At 33.7% G+C, this 27,489-nt stretch overlaps 1 protein-coding gene across 15 annotated transcripts in view; it reads right to left on the reverse strand.

Moving 5' to 3' along the window:
• Positions 1-27,489, reverse strand: part of LOC120540858 (membrane-associated phosphatidylinositol transfer protein 2) — a 202,459-nt gene that overhangs the window by 34,941 nt on the left and 140,029 nt on the right. For 9 of the 15 annotated variants that reach the window (XM_039771973.1, XM_039771963.1, XM_039771964.1 and 6 more), the window contains 9 exons: positions 24,744-24,977; positions 22,794-23,123; positions 14,327-14,422; positions 13,140-13,244; positions 12,787-12,857; positions 11,561-11,629; positions 6,405-6,646; positions 5,801-5,990; positions 1,347-1,466 (listed from right to left, as the gene is read on the reverse strand). In XM_039771973.1, coding sequence (XP_039627907.1) covers positions 1,347-1,466; positions 5,801-5,990; positions 6,405-6,646; positions 11,561-11,629; positions 12,787-12,857; positions 13,140-13,244; positions 14,327-14,422; positions 22,794-23,123; positions 24,744-24,977 — 1,457 coding nt within the window. Of the gene's footprint in view, positions 1-1,346; positions 1,467-1,843; positions 1,953-5,800; positions 5,991-6,404; positions 6,647-10,256; positions 10,360-11,560; positions 11,630-12,786; positions 12,858-13,139; positions 13,245-14,326; positions 14,423-22,793; positions 23,124-24,743; positions 24,978-27,489 lie in introns of those variants that run through there. The other 6 variants (XM_039771974.1, XM_039771969.1, XM_039771972.1 and 3 more) reach the window with 3 other exon arrangements.

Genomic DNA, 27,489 nt, shown 5'->3' on the forward strand with positions numbered 1-27,489 from the left:
ATTATGCAAACAGTAATCACAATTTAAAAAGTGAATCTTAGAGTCATGTAAAAAAGAAGCTAATTTTTTTTTCTGTTTTATGAGTCTTCATATCAGGACATAATTACCAGTCATCAAGTCCTAATTTTAAGTACTTCTAATCCCAGATGGCTGTGGTGGATTGCCGGCATTTTACTCCGGCCCTCACCCCCAGGCTGCCAGGAGGAGCTCTCCCGACAGCATGATCATGCCCCAAGTTCCAGCAGGGCATCATGGACTATGTAGTGTTTGTACACAGCCCTGCTGGATACCTTGGGGGCCACCAGGCGTCGCTGTAAGGGGGCTCGTAGGCTCTTATGTGCCCTATGACCCGGGAGTGCGTCACGGTCACGTGACAGGAAGAAACAACGTGCTCCCGGGTTGAAGAAAAGGACTATTTACCCTGACCCGGAAGGAATAAGGACTTGTGAACTGTTGGGCAGGAACACCTCCAGGTCAGGGAGTATAAAAGGACTGTGGGAGCTCCCAGACGGGGAGCTGAGTTGGGAGGCAGGGTGGCTAAGCGTCTGGGAGATTGGAGGATTTGGTTATTGGTTATTTGAGTATTGTTTGTTTATTGAGAATTGTGGAAAGGAGCGTGCTTTGTGCACATTATTATAATAATAAATAATAATTAGACTTTTATCTGGTGTCTGACGTGGTGTCTGAGGGTACAAGGGTGCGAGCAATACCCTTAATCTGTCACATGACAAAGGACATTAGATTATTTTTTAAACAAAAATAAGCCACATTTTAAATTTATATCAAAGACTTTCAATTTATCATTAAAGTCTTTTTGAAAAATGTATTTCTTCTGGGTAAAATTGCTACTAACATTACTTCTGGTACAAACAAGAGGTTCTATGATGCTTGTATATCCATTCTTAGCTAAAATTCACAATGCAGCTATCAATACTTTAAGCATCTGTCCATCTTATATTAAAGGTTTAAAAATAAAGAATAACTTGGAAAAATAATGTATGCTTTTATTAATTAGTATTTTTGTTTTCCAATTGAATATTATCCTTCACTGTTGTCATTTCATTCTCATTCACTCTATTTTTTTAGTTCACCTCACACACGCACTGGAGGAAAAGGGCTCACTCGGGAGTTTGAGAGATTTGGAAAATTATGTATTTTGTTACACCCAATTCCTGTATTACTTTTTGTCCTGCTACTGGGTGTGCACATTTATGGTTAATATAGTAAAGAAAGTAAATGCATTATATAATGTAATATGGTAATAGATAATATAAAAGTCCTAGCACTGGACAAGTAAGATTAAAAAAACAAACTACACTAAATTGCTCAAGCTGGCATGCACTTACCTGAGCACTTGCAACACTGCCTCTCCTGCTACTGTTTTGGCTTTCAGAAACTGGGTGACTGCTGTAGCATAAGGCGTCAAATCCCAAAATTCCACCAACACAGTCACCAATTAAACAGACCTGCAAAACCAAAAACCAATGAGAGGGATATTTTACAAAAATTCTACAACTGTGCTTTCATGTATTATAACTTGAAGATAAATTCTACTGCATTTGGAGCACATTAGTTCACATCTGAGTGAGGAGCATAAAAATACATGAATAAATAAACAATACTGTATAAGCAAAATGTTTTCACTTTTCACAGACTGCAAATATGCCATTTATATTTACATAATATTGTGTTTTGTTGATGCTAAATTAAAATACTTCATTTGTGAATTTATTTATGAAACTGTGGATGCATCCAAGACATTTTATCAAAGTAGGCTGCACTCCAAGATATATTTTAGGGAAGTAAATGACAAAACATTTCTTACTGTAGACTAGTTGATGGGTACTTTTTGATTAGCTGTCAATCAAAATCAGCGCTGGATGGTGGTCAAAGTTATGGTTCCCCTCAAAATTATTGAACTCATAATAGAAGGGGAGGTGCTTCAAGGGAGACTGCAGGGGGAGGGGCACAAGTAAATGGCACTGTGATTTTCACAAACATTCATACTTTCCCATCTCTGTACAGTTTTTTTTTATTCATTTAAATTCATGTGGAAAGTGTGTACAATTTGAATAAATCTGCAATAAGCTGATGACACTATCTCCTATTTATGGTTGTGGAAGCTGTGCAGAGATAGCCTATAAGCATGCAATGTTCTTGAATCCAATTATAAGAAATAAAGTGATGGCTCAGGTAGCAATATGTAAGCAATAAAATATCATTTAAGCATTAACAGAATGTTATGATAACTTTAAAATATAAATAGTCCTTTGGTACTGAATTGTAATCAACCATCCATTATCACACTAGATTAATCCAGGTTGCTTTTGTGGGGGGATGGAACATATCCTGAAAACCGTGCATAAAGAATTATAAAGACTAAACAGTTCATGAATTATTGTATGAAGTCCAAATAATATCTATAAGTATTTGCTTTCCTTATTGTACAAATTAAGTATGTTCATAAGAATACACGGCAAATTTGTTATTTAAAATCAAATGATATTCCACCAATGAGGATGCTTACAAGTAATTAACGAGCATCTCCATTGTTCTGTGATAATTTGTTCATAATGTTTTTTGATCTGTAACTTCTGCACCTTTACTACAAAAACATAAGAAAAAAGCTCCAAAAGTTTATAACATCTAATAAATCAATTACTGTTTATGTATTTAAAATGATGTACTTTGGAAGAAAGCACTCAAAATAAATCATTCTTTGCTCACCTCTGAAGAAATTTGATAAAACATTAAACAGTGTGAATAGAGTAATGTTAGAAAAATAATAATTTAATACATAATCCTAGAAGCTATACAATTAAAATAAAATTTGTTTTTCACCGACAGAAATGGAACTATGTTTAATTTAATTAAGTGGTAAGATATTATTATTTTGTGTACATATAAACCTACTGCAAATAGCTGTTAGCAGAATTAACATAGCAAATCTGTGTTACTCTACATAAGTTTTTAAGCACATGTGTGCTCCTTACATTGTCTTTCTGTTTCTGATCGCAGGGTCACTATTACCCTAATGTTTTTATTTTTCTTTTCTACATACAATTGTGGCCCAGTCACATAAGAAAGTCAGCAGGTTATGTGATCTTATCATATCAACAGGTGATATAAACAGGGTTGCCACATATTAAAAAGTCTTATTCAGAGATAATTAAAACCTAGGTTTTGCCTGTTGTCCCTCTGAACTGCATATACTGTAGACACAAACACATACTCTGTCTAACTTGCTTTAAATACCACTGTTTACAGAAGAGTTGGTTTCCTCCTTTAATTTGACTTAGATAGATAGATAGACAGATAGATATCCCAAAGAAAGTTGCAAAATGTACAGCAATAGTCATACAATGCAGAACACTATGACCTTAAAAGTACAGTGCAAATAAACATAAACAGCATGCAACAATTTAACACCCTTCAGAAAGTAAAAGATCAGTACCAATACAGCTAAAAGGGGATTAAATCTTGAATATAATAGCTGCTGCCTGAAATTATTTCACATAAGTGTCACTATTTATTAATTGTGCACTTGGGTCAACATATTGGAGTTGCTTCTCTGTTTAGTCAAAATGTCAGGCAAATGGTCAGTAATGTTTTCCATGATGAATGGTAGTTTACTAAAGGACCTTCTCTGAAATGTTGCTTTTCATGACATGGCCAGACTTCCTTATCAGTTTACTCAGTATGGTGGAATCACCTGTAGTAATTCTATAGCACTGTATTTGTTAAGGAGACTTGCACACTCAAAATGACCCAAACTTCCTCAAAAACTACAGGTGATCCTTCTTTCTACAAAAACTCAGTACTGGACGTTCCATTCCAACCTTTTGTACAAATGCACCATCAGGTATTGTCAGGTCCTCCCCAACTCCATAACAATTTAATTAATAGTGACACATAATAGTTAATACAGCAGTCACGATCTTGGTTGAAAAATTATTTATACCGAAAAGAAACAAATGATTCATCTATCCATCCATCCATTATTCAACCTGCTATATCCTAACTACAGGGTCACGATTCAATTCATTGATATTGTAGGACCCTTATTGTCATTCATACAATGATATTCCAACTTGCATATACTAATTACTATGCAGCATGTTGCCACTCTTTGGTGCCATATGGTCATGTTAATTTATTGTAAATACGGTGAAATTAGCAGTGTGTAATACATACAAGGACCTCCGGGGTATGTCAACACTTGGACTGACTGACCTGTTGCCACCAATATTGATTCAGCTAAAAACAAAAGTCTGTGAATTACAATAACCAATATTATTGGCTGATAAGCAGCTCCTCTCCCAGAAACAGATGGACCAGCAGAAAAAAAAAAAATCAGGAACAAAAATATTTCAGGTGTTTAATATTTTATAACAAAGTATGCCTACAAATTAGGTTGTTTTAGTTTTGTATGAAAAAGCATCAATCAACAATGATTCAGAAAAAATAAAATATCCATAAAAATAAATAACAACAATGCAGTATATATATCAATAACAATATAAGTCTAAATTAAACAATATCAGTATAATTAAATAAGACAATGCTCAATATTATGATACAATATTATATTCTTAAATACTGTGATGTTTACAAAACAATAAATAAAATAACAAAACTGAATTACTGCAAACAGCTAAAATGACTAGCATGATGCAACTATCTATTTCAGTAAAGGGAGCAGGAGACAGCTCTTCTTTGTCCTTATAAATGATGTCTGTAACACTGATTACCCCATATTTCTATATGGCATAATACCCCTGTATTTTGTGCTTTGCACATCACTAACTTGATCAGTATTTTTATCATTTTTAGTTTGTATTGTCATTTATAAAATGACAGATTTTTTTAGTGCATTGCTCTGCTTTTTGGTTAATAGGTGTACTAACAACTAAAGACTTTTCCAGAAAGTATTATTTTGCTCATGATCCTGTTCTGTTTCATTCCTGAACATTAAATCCCTGATTTGCTATTGTTCTATACTAAACCTTTAGGCATTCATCACAGCAAACAAAAGCTAGTTTCCATTCTCATTAAACATAATGAGAAATAACTGCCATTTTTGTGATTGTTCTTTCATGGCTTTAAAACCACCAATCTAAAAGTACATTAAAGGTGCCTTTAAACTTAGACTTGAATGACATTTTTTGATTAGAATGTTTGATTTCAAACACTTGCTTAATAGAACTTTTCATGCTAGATGAATACACAGTTTCATATTTAGCCTTTGATGGAAAAAAAAGCATTAGGACTTAAATGAAGATGAAACAGGATTAGGTTTAGCATCTGGGAATATTTTATAACAATTCACTCCAATGTAGGGGTTTTAATTTATACTTTTTTCTTTTGTTGTTTATTGGGACAACAGAGGACAAAAAACTGACTGCTGATATGCCAGTTGATAAACTGTTTTCCAATTTTCTTTTTTTTTTTTTTAAATTTATTCATTTACTTACTGAATTTATATTGGAAAGTACCATGAGTTTTGTCTTTAGAAAACTTAAAATGTATAACTAATATATACCTAGATTCACTTTTTTTTCCAGCCTATGTAACATTCTTTTAATTTTAGTAGGCAAGATTAGTTTAAAATTTCAGGACTGATAACATATTTCTTAATGATCTAGAACATTACACGGTGACAGGGTTTAAGAGTGATAATCTAGATATTTTTAACCACAGCTGTCTAAAATAAAGTTCAAAATAGACAACTTTGCTTTTTTACAAGAAATGGCAATGCAAACACATCTTAGTGGAGCAGACGAATGTCCTTCTCACTTACCTGGCCATTAAATGAAGCACCTCTCAGTGACTTAATAAAATCATTGTAAACTTGGTTGGCTCGGAGGATAACAGTTGCGATTGCCTCCTGGTATTGAGGAGATGAAGTCGCCAACAAGGGGAGAGCAGCTAGAGGTATGTGATCTTGGCTGTTGGATAGACAACCTTCATCATAACTGTAGGGACTCAAACTGAAGAGAAAACAAATGAATAAAACATGAAAACTACAACAAAAGACAAATCCACAGCTCAGGGGACAACAGCATGATTTCTAAAAACAACGTGTCAATATAAATTTTGAATGTATCTTTTGATTTTTTTCCTAATAAATACAGTGTCAAAAATGTCTAAATAAAAGCCTGAATTTGCAATTGCAGCCAAAGGGAAACTGATTAGTAAACCACATCTGAGACGTATATACAAGTAAAATGTTTTGATTTCTTTCATTTAATTTGTACTGCAAATACAAAAACAAAAAGTTTAACTATAGTACATTCATCTCCAGTCTTGAATTACACTTGACTTACATCCTAATTATTAATGATCAATAACTTAAATGAGATCTATTTATAAAATGACTGTGTTTGAATAGGACAGTGACTCACTTGGACACAAGGGAAAAAACCTCTGAGCAGATGGCAGGGCAGGGTACCAAACGGATTGCAATGCGGTTCAGTGCTGCAGGATAGTGCACCTGCATAACAGTATCAAAGGCAGATGTTATTGTATTCATGTCCCCCTGCTTGCTGTTCTGGTCACCACTACCTGTGTCCAGAATATTCCCTCCATGCAAGACCAAGATAAGTACATGTATCTTGCAAGGCTGTAGCTGAGAAGATGAACTGTCCTATTAAGGGAAAGAAATAAAGAAATAAAAAAAATCTATTTACGTATATTATATAGCCTATATATTCATATAAATTACATTGCATATAGTATTTTTACATTATATCCGTATGTAAAAATGCCAATTCTTTAATCATTTTTGCAATTTTCCTGGAAAAATGATTTTATCCCAAATAAAGCAACAAGCTCTTTATTTAATCTTTGTTTGCTTATATTAATAATCAGTGTGTAATGGCATCTTAAAAATACACACTTAAAAGTGATCCACTGCAAATGAAAACTGTTGTTAGGTTATCATCATCACTAGTTTAACAGTCATTTTTCAGGATTACCCAGGTTAGCATCATCCTTTGGGGGCAAGAGCTACTGTTTTTATATCACCCGATACCACCTACAATCGCATCTTCTTCGGCCTCCCACTGGACCTCTCTCCTGCTCCACCAGCATCTTGGTGTACCTCATCACTTTTGTTAAACATGTCCAAAATGCCTTAGTCTGTTTCCCCTCACCGCAACATCTATGTTCTCCATACCAAATCTTCCTCCTTATTGCGTGACACCTGAATGTCTTCTCATTTTGTGGTACTCCACACATCAATCTGATCATTCTCATTATTGTTCTGTCCAGCTTTGCTTCAAGCTATGCTTTCATCTGCCATATTTCACTTCCACAGAGCATACTACTCTTCATAGAGTTTTTATAAACCGTGCCCTTCAATACCACAATAGCTCCTGCAAAAGTTATAATGAAGCAGATTAGAGTTCCCAAAATTTATTCCAACGTCACCTAAGCATCAGAACTTTCCTACTTTCTCAAAAACAGCTCCATTGCCAATATTTACAATTTAATTTACTACATCAGCATTCTACAACTTCCTCACTCACTTTCTACAGACATTCAACAGAAGTCTCACTTGCCTCCTGTTGACCACCCTTCACACCACTACATCATTTATGCACCCACTTTTGACAAACTGTGCACTGGATTAAGTTTCTTCCAACACTTTTACTTCACATACACCACTCAGTCCCAATCACCATCTTGGTCTTTCCTACGACTATCATTAGGCTTTTCAGTTCCAAACTAGCTTTCCATTTCACTATTTGCTCCTTCAATTCCTCTTCACTTTTTTCCAAACTTTGAAAGCAAAAGGAAATGATGTTTCAAAAACATTAGGTGTGAATGGCAATTGTGAAGTGATGCATGTGTTTTCCTACAACTTACATGTACTAAAAAACAATCAAAGTAGAAGCAATTCCGATTGCAATTTATGACTCATTCTTAACATTTTGATCTAGCTAACTGGGGAAAACTTCATGTTATCATGTTTATTTGATCAGGTTATTTAACTGTTCTTCTTTCAGACACACCCTGTAAGCCTATATACACACCCGCTTTTTACGGATATGGAATATGTAGTGTGCTGTTTTGCTTGAGGTGACTACATATGGGACATGTCTTGGGACCAATTTGGGATGTGTCATAAAAAGCATTCTATGACATTTACAAAATGGGAATTGTGCGTTCATACTGTGTAAATCCCCCGGTGGTACTTTTTATTATTTTTAATAAAAAGGCTTGGCGTTCTTTCACCTAAACTAAGAGAGAAACTTTTTTTTTTTTTTTACACAGAAGTCTCAATCGGTGTGTATAGAGCTTGGTTTTGGTTCCTAGGAATTATACAAAGTTGGCATACGAATTACTGATAAGGTAGCTCATTACTTTTTTTTTTTTTATAAAAGCTGTATGTGTATTTAATGATTTCCTCTTACTGTTTTTTGCATTCTTCTTTATGTCCTAATGTAACACAACACATTATTACTATTTTCATCAAGCCATCCTTTCCCTGTTTAGAATGGGACTTCAAGGTGGAAAGAAATCATTGGCATAAATCAATCAGACAGACTTTTGGAATAAAAAAAAATTTACAGCCACTTTTAGTAACTTTGCAAATCTAGTTCACAAAACAACTCGCCACACATACAGGAACAATCTCAGGTACATACTTGCAAGTTGTTTTGTACAGTATTTTTAACCATACTTGCAAATAATTTTGATAACTAGGGCCCTCTGCCCCCTGCTTGTTTTGCTCGCCAACCCCCGTGCAGGCCCTATGGGCTAGTCATTTCCCAGATCTGCCGCTTGCGACGAATCGTGCTGTGCTTTTGCATAAACATGAATATCAGCTCTGTCTTTGATATCTCCATCTTTCAAAACTATTATCACTGACAATTTGTCACATGTTGGTTTATTATATATGAAAGTGTGATCTTTCGGATTCAAATAGAAATCCAAGAAAACTTCTTTGTCCGTGTTTTTTAGATAAATTTCATGTGAAGTGCGATACTTTTGGACATATGGATTTGTATCCATTATTGGTTGTAGAATTTCTAATGCATCCGATCATTTAACTCTTTCGATTCTATGTTGCATTGCTTCTCTGTGATCATAAATATAAACCTGACCCGAATTGTGGTTTCTTTGAAATTAAACTTGTAGTAGCTTTAATTGTTGCAGGACCACAGATTCTCATAGCGTATGGTCCTGAATCGTGTAAATCTACATTTTAAGCATTGAATGATGCGAACGCGAACAGATTATTGTAGATTCGGATATTTTGACTGTAGTGCTTGTGGATTTCACTTTCACCAAATAACAAATCTTTTATTTCTTGTGCATACGCCTCTTCATTGGGAAGAAACATTACTTTAGACCGATGACAACATGAATTAAACGATCTACAACCCTCCAACTTAAAGTTTAAATTCGAACAATATATTCAATCTCTTTTCACTGTTTCGTTATTTCACCGAGTAATAATTTCTGTTTGTTAGCGCTAATGCGATCTTTAGTATCAGTTTTTTGAGACTTTCATAATCTCTAACTTGCTCTGTCATGAGTATCGTGCCAACGTTTTTGAACCTCTTTATGATGTTCTATTTTGTCTTCTATTCTTTGTCTTTTATTCTTCTACTGTTTGTCTTTTATTTCCGCCCTCCTCTTGGACCTGTTATGTTTTCAATTCATCCCTTGGTACAAAGTCTCATTTCACGGGACTTGAAATTATCTCTCTGAAAATGTCTCATCTTGTCTCTCTGAAAAAGTCTTGTCTCGTCGCAAGATTTTTTTTTTAATATAATAGAGAGATTGATTTTAAGATAAAAATAAACTGAAGTCTTAATATTTATTCTTGTTATATACTTGTATTTTTTTTTTTTTATCACAAGCTGGATGACTTTTGCTGACTGAAGCTTTCAATGTTTCTGCTTTTCCCACTGAAACATAGTGGTTTATCCCTATTTGTATGCAAAGTGTAATTGTGTAATTATTATATGGAAATTGCAATGGACAAAGTATATCAGTCGGGCATGATTCTATTTAGACGTTCCAGCCATTGTTTAAAGCATGTCACAAAGAATAAATAAACCCTTTTAGTCCATGCTCCTTCTTTTAACTGCTAAAAAGCAGAGAGTGGGACAATTTTAAGTCCCTGTTCGCTGTAGAGATTTCTTTCAACTCTATATACTGTATAAAATGTAGCAATAAAAGAATTTTCAGTTTTCCATATGAAGCAAAATTCACTGAAAAGGTCAAGATGTACAACTAAATACCTTTGAGCACAAAACATCTGCTACTAATTCTGAAGATGATCTGGAATGTTGCAATATCATCTCTAATAGCAACAGTACATAGTCTTGAAACCATCATGTTTTTCTGTGAATTCATGAAAAATATATTCTATATTAGCCATTTAACAAATGCTATACATAAGGAAGGGGGCAATTATAAATCATATGGACCTGAGTGGTCACCCAGATGTCATATATTAATAATACACTTTTGCTTGTATCTTTCAAAATACTCAAAGACACATAACAAAGAAAATCATTACAAACACATCATGAGCATTAAAAAGAATACAATTTTTAACAGAAACTACCAAAACAAATAAGTACATAATTGGACAGAGTAATGAAGAAAATCTAAGAAAGTAAAATCACAAGTTTGGAAAGCTAAGGATTTTTTTGTTTAGTAAAATGTAATCTAAAGACCTAACATAAGGGCTGCAATCTTCAATCTCCATGGAGGACCAGCAGAATGAATGGACAACAAAAATACTATAAGAAGATTGTAACAGGTAAACAAGGTCATGCATAATGTTTATGCTTATTATCAGGTATCACTGCTTTCAGTTGAACAGGAGAAGTGCATGCAGTCCATGTAAAGCAGTCTGCAGAATTTGGTTTAAAAGAAAAAGTATTAAATGCTGCGCAGAGATCCAGCAGCACAAGGGCAGTACCTAGTCTAGACTAAACACTAAACTACAGGACATGTCAGCAAAAGAGGAATTCAAAGTTTTAATGTCTCATCAAATGATAGCAACTCCACAGCTCACTGAATTAGAAGGCTGTATTAACCGTGATTTTAATTCAAACTGTTAGAATTACAAAGCAGTAAACTGGACAAGAATAAGGCTGAAAGTAACTATAGCTTGCAGCAAATCTCCAAACAAGGTCAAGAGTCAAAAGTAATAAAATAACTGAAGATATGATCTCACAGCAGAAGCAAAACAGATAAAAAGATAAACAATGTTTTAAATGTCAATTTTGAGAACATTTAGAAAAATCACATCAAAGGTATAAAAACACTTTTTTAAGCAATAAAATAATGTTAAACATTAACAAATGTTAATATGTTTAAGAAGCACAGCAGTAAAACTAATCATGATATACTATATACTAATATCTAATTCAAACTAAGAGTACACAAAGTCTGCTTCAGTTGGTTATTAGGTGGGTTATTAAAATCACTAATTTTTTCATATTATTACAAGGCTATGTTATTTTCGCTACTATAATCTACTAGCAACAATCATACATGCTATGTTATGGGCAAATCAAAGCCATTTACTTACTTCTGAAACCCTCATCACTGAATCAGATGTTGCTGCTCTACATTTTGGGCTGTTAAGAGCCCTTTGCATCTAGATATTAGCACAGATGAAGAGAAAAATGAAGCACACATAAAACTAATTTTAATTATATTTCTGTGGATAAGAAAAAAATATTTTTAAGTACCATCGACTAGAATAAATTAATAAATGGCACTTGTCTCTCCCACAAATAAACATTTCACCGAGATGATAGTTTTCATGTTGTATTTTTTTTCAATTATAAAATACTTTCTACTCAAAACAGAATCTTTGAAGAAAAAAGAAAAATATCCCACTATAAAGTAGGGTGAAGAAATACTTCCTTTAAAAAAATCTAGCTATGTTACTTGTGAATGAGGGATGGGGCCAAAAAAGATCATTCAATCATATCCATTAAACTTCCTTTTAGTTAAACATTTTCAAAGACACACGTTTTTAAAAACTGTCTTAACGAAATTATTTAAATACACTGAAAAATACATACAGTGCAGTGCTGACACCAGATTAGATTAAATAAAATAAACCTTATTAATCCCGAGGTCTGAAAAGATGAAACATAACAGTGAATGTATAATGTGAATACAAAGTAATGAAATGACAAATATCTTAAAAAACTCAAGTCTTCTTAAACTAATATTTTAGACAGTATATTGGGCAATTTTATAAATGTTACATTAAACAAATATATTCTATATCTATAGAGGCAGTAGTATGATTTTTAATGGGGGAGGTATGAGAAGCAGCTTCTGAAATATGTGCCGTCAGAGGTGGGAAAGTCTTTGACATTAGTACTATACGGTATAGTGAGGGGTTTATGGCCAAACAATCTCCTAGAAATGAAAAGAGTGAATATGATATTGACCCATCTCAAAAGATTTCATGGTAAGAAACACTTCTTATAGTCTGTAATTCGATTAATTTTAAGGTGAGCTACCCTTTACAACATGGCTTTTCCCCATGTCCACAGAAGAACAGAGAAATTACAAACCAGGTGATTTTAATCAAAATTAAATCAAAGAATACAGAAAGTATTTAACAAGTACAATACTTTTGGCATGAAGTAACTTATAAAGCTAAATATTTCAAAAAATCTATGTAAAGGCTTGTAAAATTATTATGAATATCACTTTTACATTACATTATTTAATGAAGAGACATCATATTCTATATATACACATGGATCACCATTATTTCATTCATATTTATACCTCAATAATGCTTAGGGTTTCCACATTGGAAGTTACAGGATAGTCAGCAGCTGTTTCATGATAGAGATCACCTGAAAATGAGAAAAAGGAAAAATAAAGGTATTTTTGATGTTTTTAACTGTTTTCACTAATATTCAGGAGAAGCAACTATAAAAATGTCTTAATAGTTTATAACAGTATATAAAAAGCAATCAGAAATGTATACCAGGTAACTGTTTTACTATACATAATACTGAGGTTGAGGTGCCCAAATTCCATATTTTACCAAGATCTTGATGTCATATTCTAAAATCAGGCAAAGTAAGAAATTTTTAAAAGCAAATTTTTATTAAAAGAATAGTAAAATAATTTACCTGGGACATCGTCCTGTTCTGTTCCCTCAATTTTGTCCATGAGATCATTTGAATTCCATTTTGTAATTTCTTGAGGAAATATCTCTTCATTGTCTGAAAAATCCTCTAAGAAAACCAAAAACAAATATGTGCAGGTATGTGTCAACTTTTTACAGATGAAATCAATAATCTTACTTTATTAAGTGTTTAACACATAATAAATATAGAGAACAGAACCCAAATTTAAAAATTTTAGACTTGAAGAAACAAAAAAACAGAAAGCCTTATTAGCAGTGGTTTAAAATGTTATATATACAGCTTATTAACTAAATAAGTCAAGAAATGAGACAATTATATTATAAGGAACATCTTTGGATTCTGATAAGACAGTAGTCAAATGCTGATGTGAAGACAAATCCTTAAGTCTTTTTTTTCCTCCAGTGCCATTATAGTTTAAGATAGAATGGGGCCAGCCAATTAGTATTCTTCTTAAACAGTTTTAAGTCTGCTATACTGCTTTTGATTATTAATGTATGTATTTCACCATACATCCTGAAAGCTGTATTATACTGTGAAGTCCAAGAAGAAAGCCATATAATAATCAAGAATTGCACTGGATAAACAGTGCAAAAATACATTTTGTTATCTGCACTTACCAACAACTTGAAAACTGTACAAGTGAAGTAGAAACAAAAATTTTATCAACCTTTAGCTAGATTTCACCAGGTCCAAATAACCTTGCTTTATTCGCTACAGTCTTTGTTATATTTAATTAAAAGAGAGACTTTATTCACCCCCTCACTTTTAGCCAAGCTCTAAATGTTAAAAATTTCCAAGTCAGTCATTGTTCTGTGCATTTTGATATTATATTCTCTTTTAACATAACTAGAATTGAAACATAAAATGTACAAAAGTTGTGTTGTGCTTTTTACCTCCAAGGGATGTGTTATGCTAATGATGAAGATGTCAAATCAGCTACATAATATTGTACAAGCAAGGCAAAATACTCTGTGTGAAATTCAACTGCTTTGTGCATGTTTTAACAAATGTATTAGTGTTCACAGAGTGTATGTTGAAAATAAAACTTGGTTTGTTTTACTTGTATTTCTCTTAGTATGTCAGGTACATTTTTTTTTTAATTACTCCTCATTTTATTTAAAAAATAAATATATGCCATCTATCTGTTTGGAAAACAAATTCAAATTTACCATGTGCATCGAAGAACTCTTCATCAGAACTGTCATCTGAGTCTCTTGCAATGCTTTGCATCCTCCACTCGGAAATGCTGTGACGAGATGGACTACCTGCAACAACAAAGACGTGAACTATTTTTTATTTCCAGTTTATACTGAAACAAATTTGATTAGGCTAGTATATCCACTGGTTATTAACATACCCTTTCACTCAACTTAAACTTTATTTCCAAGCAATATAATTTCTAAGAATTTTTTCTCAAGACCATGAGATAGACAGAGCCATTAAAATCTACAACACAGATTCTTACCTCAAACTTATTAATTGTCCATCATAGACTAATCAATGTAATATCTTTCATTTAAAGAAATAGCTCATACCTAATTTTACAATTCACTGGCATTTTCTTAGCCATAGGACTGTCCATGAAGCAGATGAGTCCTGAATTTTTGGTCCAAATAAATTATTTATTAATTAAATTATTATTATAAATTAAATTATTTATTAATTATTTTTCTCAATATTTTAGACCTAGGCCATCAACCTTTGTAATAATGTACTTGTCTCTATCAGTTATACTTTAGTGGTCTTAAAAATCAAATTCAGCATAAAGGCTAATTTTGTTAGTAAAGCATACTCTTGATTAAGTAATAATTATGAAAATCTATTATCAGGTTTTTGTAGTTCTGTTTTTTTTTTTTGGTGTGAGATAAACACTTAAGAGTTACAGTTATTTTGATCATGTTTTTTTTATTTTCATAACATCATTGACTTTAGCCTGCATCTTTGTATACTGCACATTATTCTAGGAGAGTCTGGGCAGTCGTCTGGGCTAGGAGTTTTGGTCAGCATTTCCGTAATGACCACACTTATTAAGAGATTTACTTCTTATGTAATTTGTTGTACACTGCAGTATTGTACATTCTTTTCTTTCTCCCTTTTTAAAATGCTTTTAATATACTCATGTTGAAATATTCTTGTATTAGTATTTTAAGATTTTACAGCACCATTTATAATATAAAGGTGGCACAGTCTTAACTTACAACTTAAGAGTGCTGTTACACAGATTCAGTCTTATGTCTTAATGGAGTCACCATCTGTGTAGCTTATAGAACATTCCACAAACATTTGTATAGATTTCTTGTGACATTCCAAAACATGAGGGTGAGGCTGATTAGTGATCTAAAATTTTGTTCTATTTGAGTATACAGGTGTGCATATATGCATGTCTTCGATATGTTTAGGGTTGGTTGTAACCTTGTATTTTATATATATATATATATATATATATATATATATATATATATATATATATATATATATATATATATATATATATATATATATATATATATATATATATAAAACACAACCCACAGGTTGGCCTAGTGTTCCTTTAATTGATGGTGCTGGACACGTAAAAATCAGTTAATATTTAATAGATATATGTAATGCATTTTATATTATTCATGTTATATTTTAAAAGTTAAGTAGGAACATAACATTTTGCTTGTGAATTGATGCACAAATAATAACAATAAACAGGACTACTCTGAATATAGAAACAGGATTATATCTGTTTACAAGATGTTTGAGGATTTTTATTTTAGCAAGAAAATCCATATTAGTTTGTAAACAATGTTAAGGACCCTCAGATATAAACAAATACAACTGTGTATACTGAATATGCTTTTGTACCCTAACCACTGTGTACTACTAATACTCGTAAACCCTCCAAGATGCTGTGACAAACACACATATTAATAAAAAACAAGCCAATGAGATATAAGCATGTCTATTTGATGAAATCACTTTTATTTTTAGACTTAGCAATGCTGCATTAGGTAGAGTTAAAGTAGTGAACGAGTTATGTAATGCTACTTTTCCAAGTATGCTTATAACTCTTGAGTTTCCATCAACAACTAGGACCCAGATAGAAAATAGACTGTCTAGGTCCCGATTTATTTTAATTGTGCTTTTTCATACAATCCCTGGAAACCATAGTAAAATAAATATTTTAAAATTAATAACCTCAAATATTTAAAAAAAATAGAATAACAAGTTTACTGCACCACAGATGCCATATAAGCACTTAATGACAGTGGTCAATGCTACTACTTAGAATGTTCAAGCCTCAAATAACCGCTACATATAGGAGGAGATAAAAGAAACTGACAGAAACAGGCGTCCGATAAGGAGAAAACAATGGCAAAAGTAAGTAAAAAAAAAAACAAAAAAGCAATAATGAACACTTCCTGCTACCAGTATGCAAAAATGCTTTTTCCTTACTCTTGCAAGCTGTCAATATACTGTACAGTATAAGTGTGCATATTTTATTGATGTGTTGGAAATGGTATAGGACAATGCAAAACAACTAATGCATAAAAAAAGCCAAAACACTAGAGACATGTGCCTAACAATCATGAGGACAATATGATTTGGCCACAGCCTGCATGCTGTCAATCACTGTGATCCTTATTCTAAATTTATTTTTCCATCTAATCTGACGTAAACACCTCCTCCACAATCCCAGAAAGACAGCTAAATACAGCTTAGCTTCAACTCAGCAGCACTCTGTGAAAACAACTAAACCATCATCTTTGGGAAAGGAATAGAATGTGACTGGCATTAAAATGTTTCATTCTTCAAAGCTGACATCAGCAGAGCTTAGTACCAAGTATATACAGATACTAAATAAAATGGCTAAGTGCAGGAAGCATCAAAAAACACAGAGGAAGAAGATGCTGAAGAAAATGTGAAGATTAAAAAAAGAAGACACCCCCCACGAAAACAAGATTGTGTGGTGCACAGTAGCTTTTTAACACTAAGAACTACTTAACTATTACACACCCTACAGGGTTCCACCTACTAAAGATAGTAATTTGTATAATTTACCATTAAAGTAAAGAGGGCAGCAGTGATATTCCACCTGATTCTTGAAAGTAAACTTTGCAATCTTAAATTGGTTTCCTATTTTACACCAAACATTCCATGTAACATTTATTAAACATATTAGGCATTTTAAGAGCTATAATAAAATTCTGTATTCAAACATTTATTTGGTTCTATAGCTCTGTATAACATAACCCTGTTTATCTAACTTGTTAAACCTAAACTCAAGATCATGACAGAAACAGAAGCTATTGAATACTTAATAACCAAGCATTGACAAATACAGCTTTATATTCTTCTGGCGACTAACACAAACGAATGCGTCTGATTCCTGCCTTATATTCAATGCTTTTAGGATAGGTTCCATCTTCCCAAAACCCTGAAATGAATCAAGTTCAGTTTCAATACACACATTGCTGTGAATTGTCCACAAATCTTAATCAAATTATTACCTACTTTAACTTCCTTAGGACACAATTTCCTAGCCCCCTCTCACTACCTGATGTATGTACTGGCTTGATTAGTGTTATAGTGTGGGTGAAACAATTAAAGAAATTACTGAAAATATTCATAATTCTTGCTAGAGAATTAAGTACACAAAAACAAATGTGGTAAAGTTGTTCAAGAAGTAAGCAGTGTTGGGCACAAGGTAGGAATTATCCATAAGATATGCTTAAGACAGGGCAGCAGACCATTAACTCAGTGAAAACACACAGTACGTATACCTTTTTAAAGTGAAACAAGTATAGCTTCAGGCCTTATGCAGAAGAATGTGGAGTAAGAACGAGTTGAAAGCAGCACTGAATGTGTTTAACAAGGGGACTGCTGAACATGATTACAATTGAACAGCTGTACTAACCTGCAAATGTCTTTGTAAATTGTCATTTATTTTAGGTTAGTTTCATAAAGGCTGGTATTGCACAATTCTATCCCTGTTAATCACATTGACTAAGGTTCATACGCACATTGCATTTATCAACCATATTCTGCATACAACTGAAAAAATGCTCTGATCCAAGATGTTTACTTACTAAGCAAAGTTACTGAATTTTCAACAAATTGAATTGGCAAAAAACTTGACATTTAATTGTATTTACTGACTCTCCAATGTAAATGCTCCCCCCACATTGAAACGTCCCTTCATACAATCTGAGAGCACACACTCCCAGCTAAGCACTTCTTTCGAATAATTATGGAATTCATTAATACACTCACAAACGCACATAAATTCAGGGTAATTCAATAGTCTCAATATCACTTAGTCCAATTAGGAGTCTCTGCAGTTTCTCCTGGCAGCTTTAGGCACAATAGTCCATTCCACACACCCACACTGGGGTTGCCTATTAACTTCAGGCTCAAGTCTTTGACATGGGAGATAAGGTCAAGAGTACCTGGGGTGAGGTTCACACAAATGTGCACCAATCACTGGATCCATGGAGTAGCAGTGCTTACCACTACACTGTCCTTCCTCCAACACAAACAAAAATCAGAATCTGAAGTAAAGGCTGGTCTTAAAAGTATAATGACCACTCAGTAATTTTACTTCTTTCAGTTCTGGCCAAAAGACTGGGCACCCCCACCATATACAGTGATTGGACTGGGATTTCAAATTGGACTTATGGAACTATGAGACAGTAGCACCAACCACTATACAGATAGCATGTCAATGTTCAATTAGTGGTCTTAGCATGGTTAAAAATTTTGAGATATGGGATTTGGTACAAAAACCCACAGAAACACAAGAAACACATGCACATTTCACTCAAACAGTGACTGGGCTGAGAAATGACTTTCAGGAATTGTGATTTAAAAGCACTTGCCACTGCACAAAATCAAGTTCAGTTGCCAATCAGTCAATGGTCACTTATTGTGGTAGGGTTCTTGCATTTGCAAACTGATGTTGTATTATATACATTAATTTAATGCTTAATGAAGCAAGCACCATAATAGCAAATCTTACACCTACTCACTAATCTATTTTTCCAACCTTGAAAGTGCACTTTTGCAGGAAATTCTTAATGTGACTTTTAAAACCTGTTAAGGTGACAATGTTTATTTATAGAAAATAAATTGTCACACAGTATATAGAGTATATAGAGAGGCTTATGATTGGTTATGTTTTAAAGATGATTGAAAATCATCTTATTTTGTATGTATACAATTTCAAAAGTGTTATTTTTGATGCTGTAGAAGTTGTACCCATGACATTCACCTATAAGGCAGTGTAAATTTGGATTTTATGAATGGGGGAAAAGACGAGTTCTATGGTGAGGCAAGATGAAAATGAAAGATATTGTAGGACAATTTTTTTTTTTAAGTGGGCATTTCTCCTCAGCTTAGAAATGTGTGAATAGATGATTCTTTAGTTAAGCTGTACTTCTTGTTGAATTACTTCTCCGACAACCTTGAACAAAACCTTTGAATCAGTAGGGTATTTTTTATTAGCCACTGTAAACTGTCCCATCATAAATGTTGTGGATGTGTGTCTCTGTGTGTTCTGTGATAAGCTGGTGTTTTTCCATGATAACTTTCCATTTTTTGGCCAACACTTCCAGTGTAGGCAATAAAGTCTCATGAAAATCATACTTTGTGTGTATTTCAATGGATTCTGATTTTGTTTATACATCTGTATAGACTCTTTCTTTAAAATTGGACCACAGCATAGATTCACATTATATCTCCTTATAATACATGTCTGCAGTATTTGGTTTGTAATTAATACCAATAATGCTTAAATATATTTCTGCAAAACATGTTAGGAATGTATTAATACATATAATTACATTATAAATTTACTCGGTTGTGAATAAGATTTTACAAATGTTCTTGCACTGGGTTATATGCACCTTACTGCTCAAACACAAGCTGAGGCCTTTCTCTGCATGTATTCCCATAGGACAGAAGCACACACGTGCAAAACAATCCAAAAATACTGAGCCTATGTCTGCATCTGGGGACCTGGATTCACATTCCTGGAGTCCTGGTGGAGGCACGCTGTGAATTATTAATTATTACTTACAAAAATAAAAAAGATGGTTTATGAACAGATTTATGTTTCTGTACTGGCCACAACATGCTTGCTGTTACATTTGCAAACAATGTTACTGAACTAAAAAAAAAACAAGAATAAGCTTCTGCAGTATAGAGGAAATACAAAATAAACCTTATAATTAGAATAATGCTAAAGATTTTCACAGCAATCTTGCGAATTTATGATTTTCAAGGTAAATAACTTCATCATCTAGTGGTTTTAGATTTCATCTACTCATGTCAGGTCAGGCTGGGGAGTATGCACTGGTACAGCATGTTGCCACACCCACCACACGACAAAACAGCTTGGGATCCCAGTTGGCAACCCCCCAAGGCAGACATGCAGTCCAGTCCCACCCTCCGGAAATGACCATCTATCTGCAGCAGCCAGGTATTATGTTGGTGTCCCCTTGGCCTGGTCCAGCCGCTTAGGTCCTCAACAACGAGGATCCTACAAGCCGGATTACCTGCGGGAAACTGCACCACATGGCCGTAGTGCCGTACTGACGCTCCCTAACAATCCAGGTAATGTGCCTCACTCGGGACTCCATAAGCAACTGCTCATTCGACAACAAGTTAAACCAACAATACCCAAGGATTCTCCTAAGTGACACAGTACCAAAGGAGTCCAGTCTTCACTCTCAGGTTACTGGATAGTGTCCATGACTCGCAGCCATACAGCAAAACAGGAAGCATCAGGGCTCTAACGACTTGGACTTTCATCCTTTTGCAGAGATATTAGGAGCGCCACACACCCCTTGCCAGTGATCTCATTACCCCAATCCATTTACTGACTTCATAGGCAGAGTCACCAGAGACATGAATGTCACTTTTGAGGTAAGTAAATCTCTCGAGAAGGTCCTGCAGAGAGACACACTGCTGATGGTTGTGCCCAAGAGCTCATTAAAGGCCTGGCAAGTGACAATTAAATTGCTATGGAAGCACATAACATCCTCACATGTTTTACTGTAGGATAGCTAAATGATATGTTTAATATTTGGAGAGTTATGTTATGTTACCACTTTAACGTTTTTTAATTCAAATCTTGGTACTTTGCTAGTTATGGCCATTTAGTAAGTACAGCTTTAAAAAGGAGTAGTTTTTAGAAATTATATAATGTAAATTAATACCTTACTGATTATCCCAGAATACTGTGGTGACCTTTGTGTGTCTCTCTGTAAAATGTATTTGGAATCGACAGCTTTTAGCTTCATTAGCCAGAAGCAAAGTACCCTGTAGTCTGAGCTACAACAATGATAAAGCAAATTTAGTTACAAATTTATAAAGAGAGGGGGATTTGACAAGAAAATTACAAACATCCTGCTGGACCTGAGCCACTGTCCATGTGTTTTAATGCAACTTCTGTATTTAACTTTTTTGCAATAATTAATTCAACTTGCATGCTTTCTAAAAAATAAGCTCAAGACCCTTAAACATAAAATTTCAAAATTGTCACTAGGCCACTGACAGCCATAATGGCAATGTACAGTACATGGTCTTAAATTATGAGCAGCAAAATAATAATACTTGGTGCACAACACAAAGCTGTGTTAAAAATAATAATAAAAATAGTACTGTATACAATGCTGGGTGGCACAGTGGTAGCGCCGCTGCCTCGCAGTAAGGAGACCTGGGTTCGCTTCCCGGGTCCTCCCTGCGTGGAGTTTGCATGTTCTCCCCGTGTCTGCGTGGGTTTCCTCCCACAGTCCAAATACATGCAGGTTAGGTGCATTGGTGATTCTAAATTGTCCCTTGTGTGTGCTTGGTGTGTGTGTGTGTGTGTGTGTACCCTGTGGTGGGTTTGCGCAATGTCCAGGGATTTGTTCCTGCCTTGCGCCCTGTTTTGGCTAAGACTGGCTCCAGAAGACCCCCGTGAACCTGTGTTAGGATATAGCGGGTTGGAGAATGACTGACTGACAGACTGACAATGCTGGGTGCCTGTGTAATACTAGCAATTATAGATAACCCTACAAAATGACAATTTTAACAGCACAACTTCAGCTGTGTTCAGAGGAGTAGACTTTTGTTGGGTTTCTGATAAAGATTTGTGCTTCTAAATTTATTTGTGGCACAAAAATGTATACTTAAAAAGAGCTGAGTAATAATAATAAAAAAAAAGCACCATACTATGACAAAAAATGGTGAAAAAATTCCACATTACAAGATTACTACTTTGTTTTTGGAAAAAAGTAACCTCAGATAACATACAAGAGACCTCTTTATACTGTACAAGTATCACTACTAAATGAAAGCTTTAATATGTACAACTACCTTTTATTTAATTTTATTATTTGTGTTTTTCTAGAAATATTAATATGTTCTTATGTACACCTTGAAAAATGCATTAGGATATTCAATTCACTGACCCATACACAAAATGGGACATTTTTGCAAAATATAATTTTAGAATATATTTCAGCTTTTGTATCCAGTTCACCGTAATCACATTCACACCAATATCTGATCAGTCAAACTGCTTTACCAGACTTTAAACACTTGATATACAATAGCATTTGGAGGTGCCTAACGCATTACATAATATTTTACGGTGTATTTTACCTCCTCTTTTAGAAGAGCGAGAGGACTTTGAAGATGTTGACCACTGCTTAGTTAAACTACCACGTCCCTGAAGAGTGTCGGCTATGTTCACTGCAGCATCTTCAGCCTCTATTGATGACATTGCTTTTACTTCCTGGTCCTTGTCACTATGTGAAGCATTAGCGCCATTTTGCTCTGCCTCCTCATTGCAACTAAACTGTGCCATCTTCTGTGCCAACATTAGCTGTGTTTCTAGCTCCAGCTGCCGAATGTCTTCAATAGCCAGTCCATACCACTCATCTTGCCAGCACCACGCCTGTCGGTGAGCATGCACCATAACTTTTCTCAATCCTAAAATAATAAAAAATAATGTTATAATGAGTGTCTTGGTAAAAGAGAAGATATTTTATATATAATTAAAGTATAACTTATTTATTGTCATGTTTATTTAATTGCACAATTTTATGGTTAAACCATTATTAAATACCTTCTTATAATTACAATATTTATTTTAATTTAAAAAACAGTTATTGGTAGGAGAAGACTTTGGACTTTATAGATTAATTCAATAGCTGAATAACATTATATTATTTAATTACTATTTTACTGCATTTGTTGGGATAAAATGATATTTATCAGTAGACAAAGCTATTATGTAAAGTATTTTAAATAATGAAGATATCAAAACCTTCCCATAAGTTTTATAATAGCATTCTTTCTGTTTTATATTAAGCATTATTTTTCTAAATCTAGTGCCATGCATTAAAATTTGCAGTATGCAATAAGAGGTTTTCAATTGCATACATTAATAAACTGCTAAAGAAAATGTATAGATTTCCAAAAGTACATGTAATATTGTAAAATAAATGAACTCACAAAAGTGAGTAATTCAAATATGAAAAAGTATATCAAATGCTGTTTTTTGTTTTTTAATTTGTTTTTAATACCTGAAAAGATTTTTAAAAGATTTGTTTTGAACTATGTAATGCTTTAGTCTCCAACAGGGTTGAAGACCAAGAAAATAACAAATACAGTAATTGTGCCTTTGGCATATAAGGTACTGTGTATTTGCAGATGAGGATTTCTGGCAGGGATTACAAGAGGAACAGAAGACATTTCAAATTAAAACTTGTAAAACCCTTTAAATCTATTCTGTCATAAAAAAAGTTGTATAATAAAATAATTACATAAAGTAATAAGTCAGTCCTTCAGGTAGAAAGCATTTTCTATTCCATGTTCTACAGAATTAAAAGCTGCAAAGCTTTTTCATTTTAAGATGGTTAATTATTAAGGGGATAAGATAGAGTGAAAGCTCTAAAAACAGCCTGATGGCAAGACATTCTTGTTGAACACCTGGCACACACTCCTACGCAGAGCAATTACAGCTTCTTACATGTTGATAATAATGCATCTACAACCACTGCCAAGGTCTCCATTTCACAAAAATAAAGCTATTCTACTTGGACAAGTCTTGCAAAAAACATTTCCTTATCTGCATCAGGCATCGCTGCACAACTGATGCAAATTCTGTAAACCCTTGTAATAATTCCATAATGAAAACAGATCTGAAAATCCACATTAAAATATGAATTATGCAGCAACCTTCATAAAGCATGTTATTTAAATCAACATTTAAATAAAGTTAAGAATCAAGAACATAAAAAAGGAAAAACCCAAGTAACAGAAAATAATACTATTCCAAATTAAAGTAAAAGAAAAGAATGCAAAAGGTCGTAAAACTGTAGTATTTTATTTAAACTTATCGTTCAGTTATTTAAAGTCAGGGTCGCCCTCAGTAAAGTATATTAATAACAAATTGGCATATATTTTGATAAAAAGATAAATATCAAAGCCCATAAAATCAAAAGAAAGATTTCAAAAATGCATTCTGGAAAAAAAAATTGATTTGAATACTTTATGCCACGTGGTTATACACTTAATTTAGTATAAGAAAGCATATTCAATGCTCACCTACGTCGTGAATAAACCTTTCAATTTTGGACTGCATTCCCCAGTATCGGAACTCCACTTTACAAAGTTTGTATGCACACATAATTGGCATTTTACTGGGATTGCTCTTAATCTCTTCAATCCAATTGTCTGGAAGAGGGCCCCTCCTTGTCTTCTCAGACTTGTACAACTTGGGATCTTCTTCTGCTTTGTACTCATGGGGTGGGATAGGTTCCTTGACTATATCAATTGGATCTATGGAGAATCAAAGAAAGAAACAAAATCTTAGCTTTCTCAGGTTTTAAAAATATAGCAAAACAACTAATTGCATTTTTGGATTCCAATTTAAAAACTAATCAAAGCACGCATAGCTCAACTCAAGACTGTTTTTTGTCACAAATATAAACAGCATTTCTATATATCTCAAAAGTTCATCCAGTCAGTCAGATATTACTTTTTAGTAAAGAAATTATAAACAGTGAATCATCTTCAGTTGTAATTACAAGCTACAAAGAAAGATCAAGTGAATAACAATGTGTTCTGAATGCCACATGTTATTTTTTAGATACTGTATATATTCCACATTTGATGTTGCTTGTGTGGTGGTTGCATTTTCTCCCTGTGTTTGCATGACTTTTTCCCTTGGATACTCTGGGGTTCCTCCTACATCATCAAAAATAATTAGGCTAGGTTAACTGTTAACTAAGTGTTAGTGTATGCATGAGCATGTGTATGCCAAATGCTGTCAAGATGGGGCCCAACCTCCCGCAACTTTGAATTGGAATAAACAACTTGATAATTGTATAGGTAAAGTTATAGATCGTAACGGCAGGGTAAAACAGGCAGTTGGTCAGAATGTAAGTTAATGAAATCATCTTTGAATAAATTCATGATACTTGCACTATGTCAGGGGAAACAGCAAGTAATAAAAAATGGACTACTAATTAAGTAAGTCAATATGGTTGATTCAAGTGATACTGGAACCTGCAAAGCACTGCCTGTGAATATGCCTGTGGATGGATGGATGGATGGATGGATGGATGGATAGATACTTTATTAATCCCAAGGGGAAATTCACATAATCCAGCAGCAGTATACTGATACAAAGAAACAATATTAAATTAAATAGTAATAAAAATGAAAAAAAATTAAAATAAAATTAATGTTCGCATTTACTCCCCCGGGTGGAATTGAAGAGTCGCATAGTGTGGGGGAGGAACAATCTCCTCAGTCTGTCAGTGGAGCAGGACAGTGACAAAAGTCTGTCACTGAAGCTACTCCTCTGCCTGGAGATGACACTGTTAAGTGGATGCAGTGGATTTTTCATGATTGACAGGAGTTTGCTTAGTGCCCGTCGCTCTGCCACAGATGTTAAACTGTCCAACTTTACAATGGAGCCTGCCTTCTTAACAAGTTTGTCCAGGCGTGAGGCGTCTTTCATTTTTATGCTGCCACCCCAGCACACCACCGCGTAGAAGAGGGCACTCGCCACAACCGTCTGGTAGAACATCTGCAGCATCTTACTGCAGATGTTGAAGGATGCCAACCTTCTCAGAAAGTATAGTCTGCTTTGACCTTTCTTACATAGAGCATCAGTATTGGCAGTCCAGTCCAATTTGTCATCCAGCTGCACTCCCAGATATTTAAAGGAATATATAGTATCTGTGAATATGCAATTGTTAAGTGGGGGACACCGAGATGATTCTTGAGTTAAACATATAACAAAAAAGAGGTAGTAACTAAATATAAATAAACACATAGTATCTATTTTTCAGAAATCACTCCATGCCATGGAGGCTTAAAGCCTGAAAGTAAGGAAACAATGTTACTGCCATTAATGAAAACTATTACTAAAGTGACAAAAATAACACTTCTTAAGCAAAATAAAAAAGAAACTATAAGCTGAGTGAAAAATTAAAATTAAATTGAAATTAAAATTTCATATTTTATAAACAACCTGAAAAAAATGAAATTGAGTAAAAATTAAAATCTGTTGTTTGGATTTTTGTAAATAATTCAAAGACCAATGTTCCCTCTGAGGATTTTAAGTATGTGGGGGAGCACACAACTTCTGCAAATTCCCTGGCAATAGTTTGCAAATAACGGATGGCGCAAATTCAACAAATAACCTAGATTTGAAGAAAGAATTTAAAGTCTGATATGAGATCAATCCATTAAATAAAAGAAGAGCCCCAAAGACAACACTTGATTAAGAATTAGATCAAATATCAACGTGATTTTAAAATGTTATGCAACTGTTCACAAAAATCACTGCTCTTAAATTATAAAGCATAAAACAGAAATGACAGGAAAATAACACAAACTACCTGTTTGATGAAAAAAAAAAGCCATTACTTTTTCATTCACAAAATTGTATGCATCATTTAAACTTAAATTTGAAAAGATTTATTTAAACAAATGGAAATGGATTTGACATTATGTAATTATGTGCATATAGACCCATTGTTAGCAGAAGCTAACTCAAAATCTGTTAGGTTAAAGGTAATTATATATCCAGCAACATAAACCTTGTTCTTCCAGAAATAATAGAAAATGGTCAATATCAGGTTGACCATCATCTAACAAGGCACTTAAAACCTCCATGTAAATAAAAAAAACTCCCATTTTCATATATAATACACATAAAGTCAAAATACTACCAATAATGTACATCCTTCTACAAAAATGTAATTTTGCATTGTACCTTTCACAATATACTTGCAGCTTATTGTTGATTTATAACAACTGTTATGTAATGTAAATTTAT

The sequence above is a fragment of the Polypterus senegalus genome, chromosome 12, assembly GCF_016835505.1.
Source record: "Polypterus senegalus isolate Bchr_013 chromosome 12, ASM1683550v1, whole genome shotgun sequence".
NCBI classification, from domain to species: Eukaryota; Metazoa; Chordata; class Cladistia; order Polypteriformes; family Polypteridae; genus Polypterus; species Polypterus senegalus.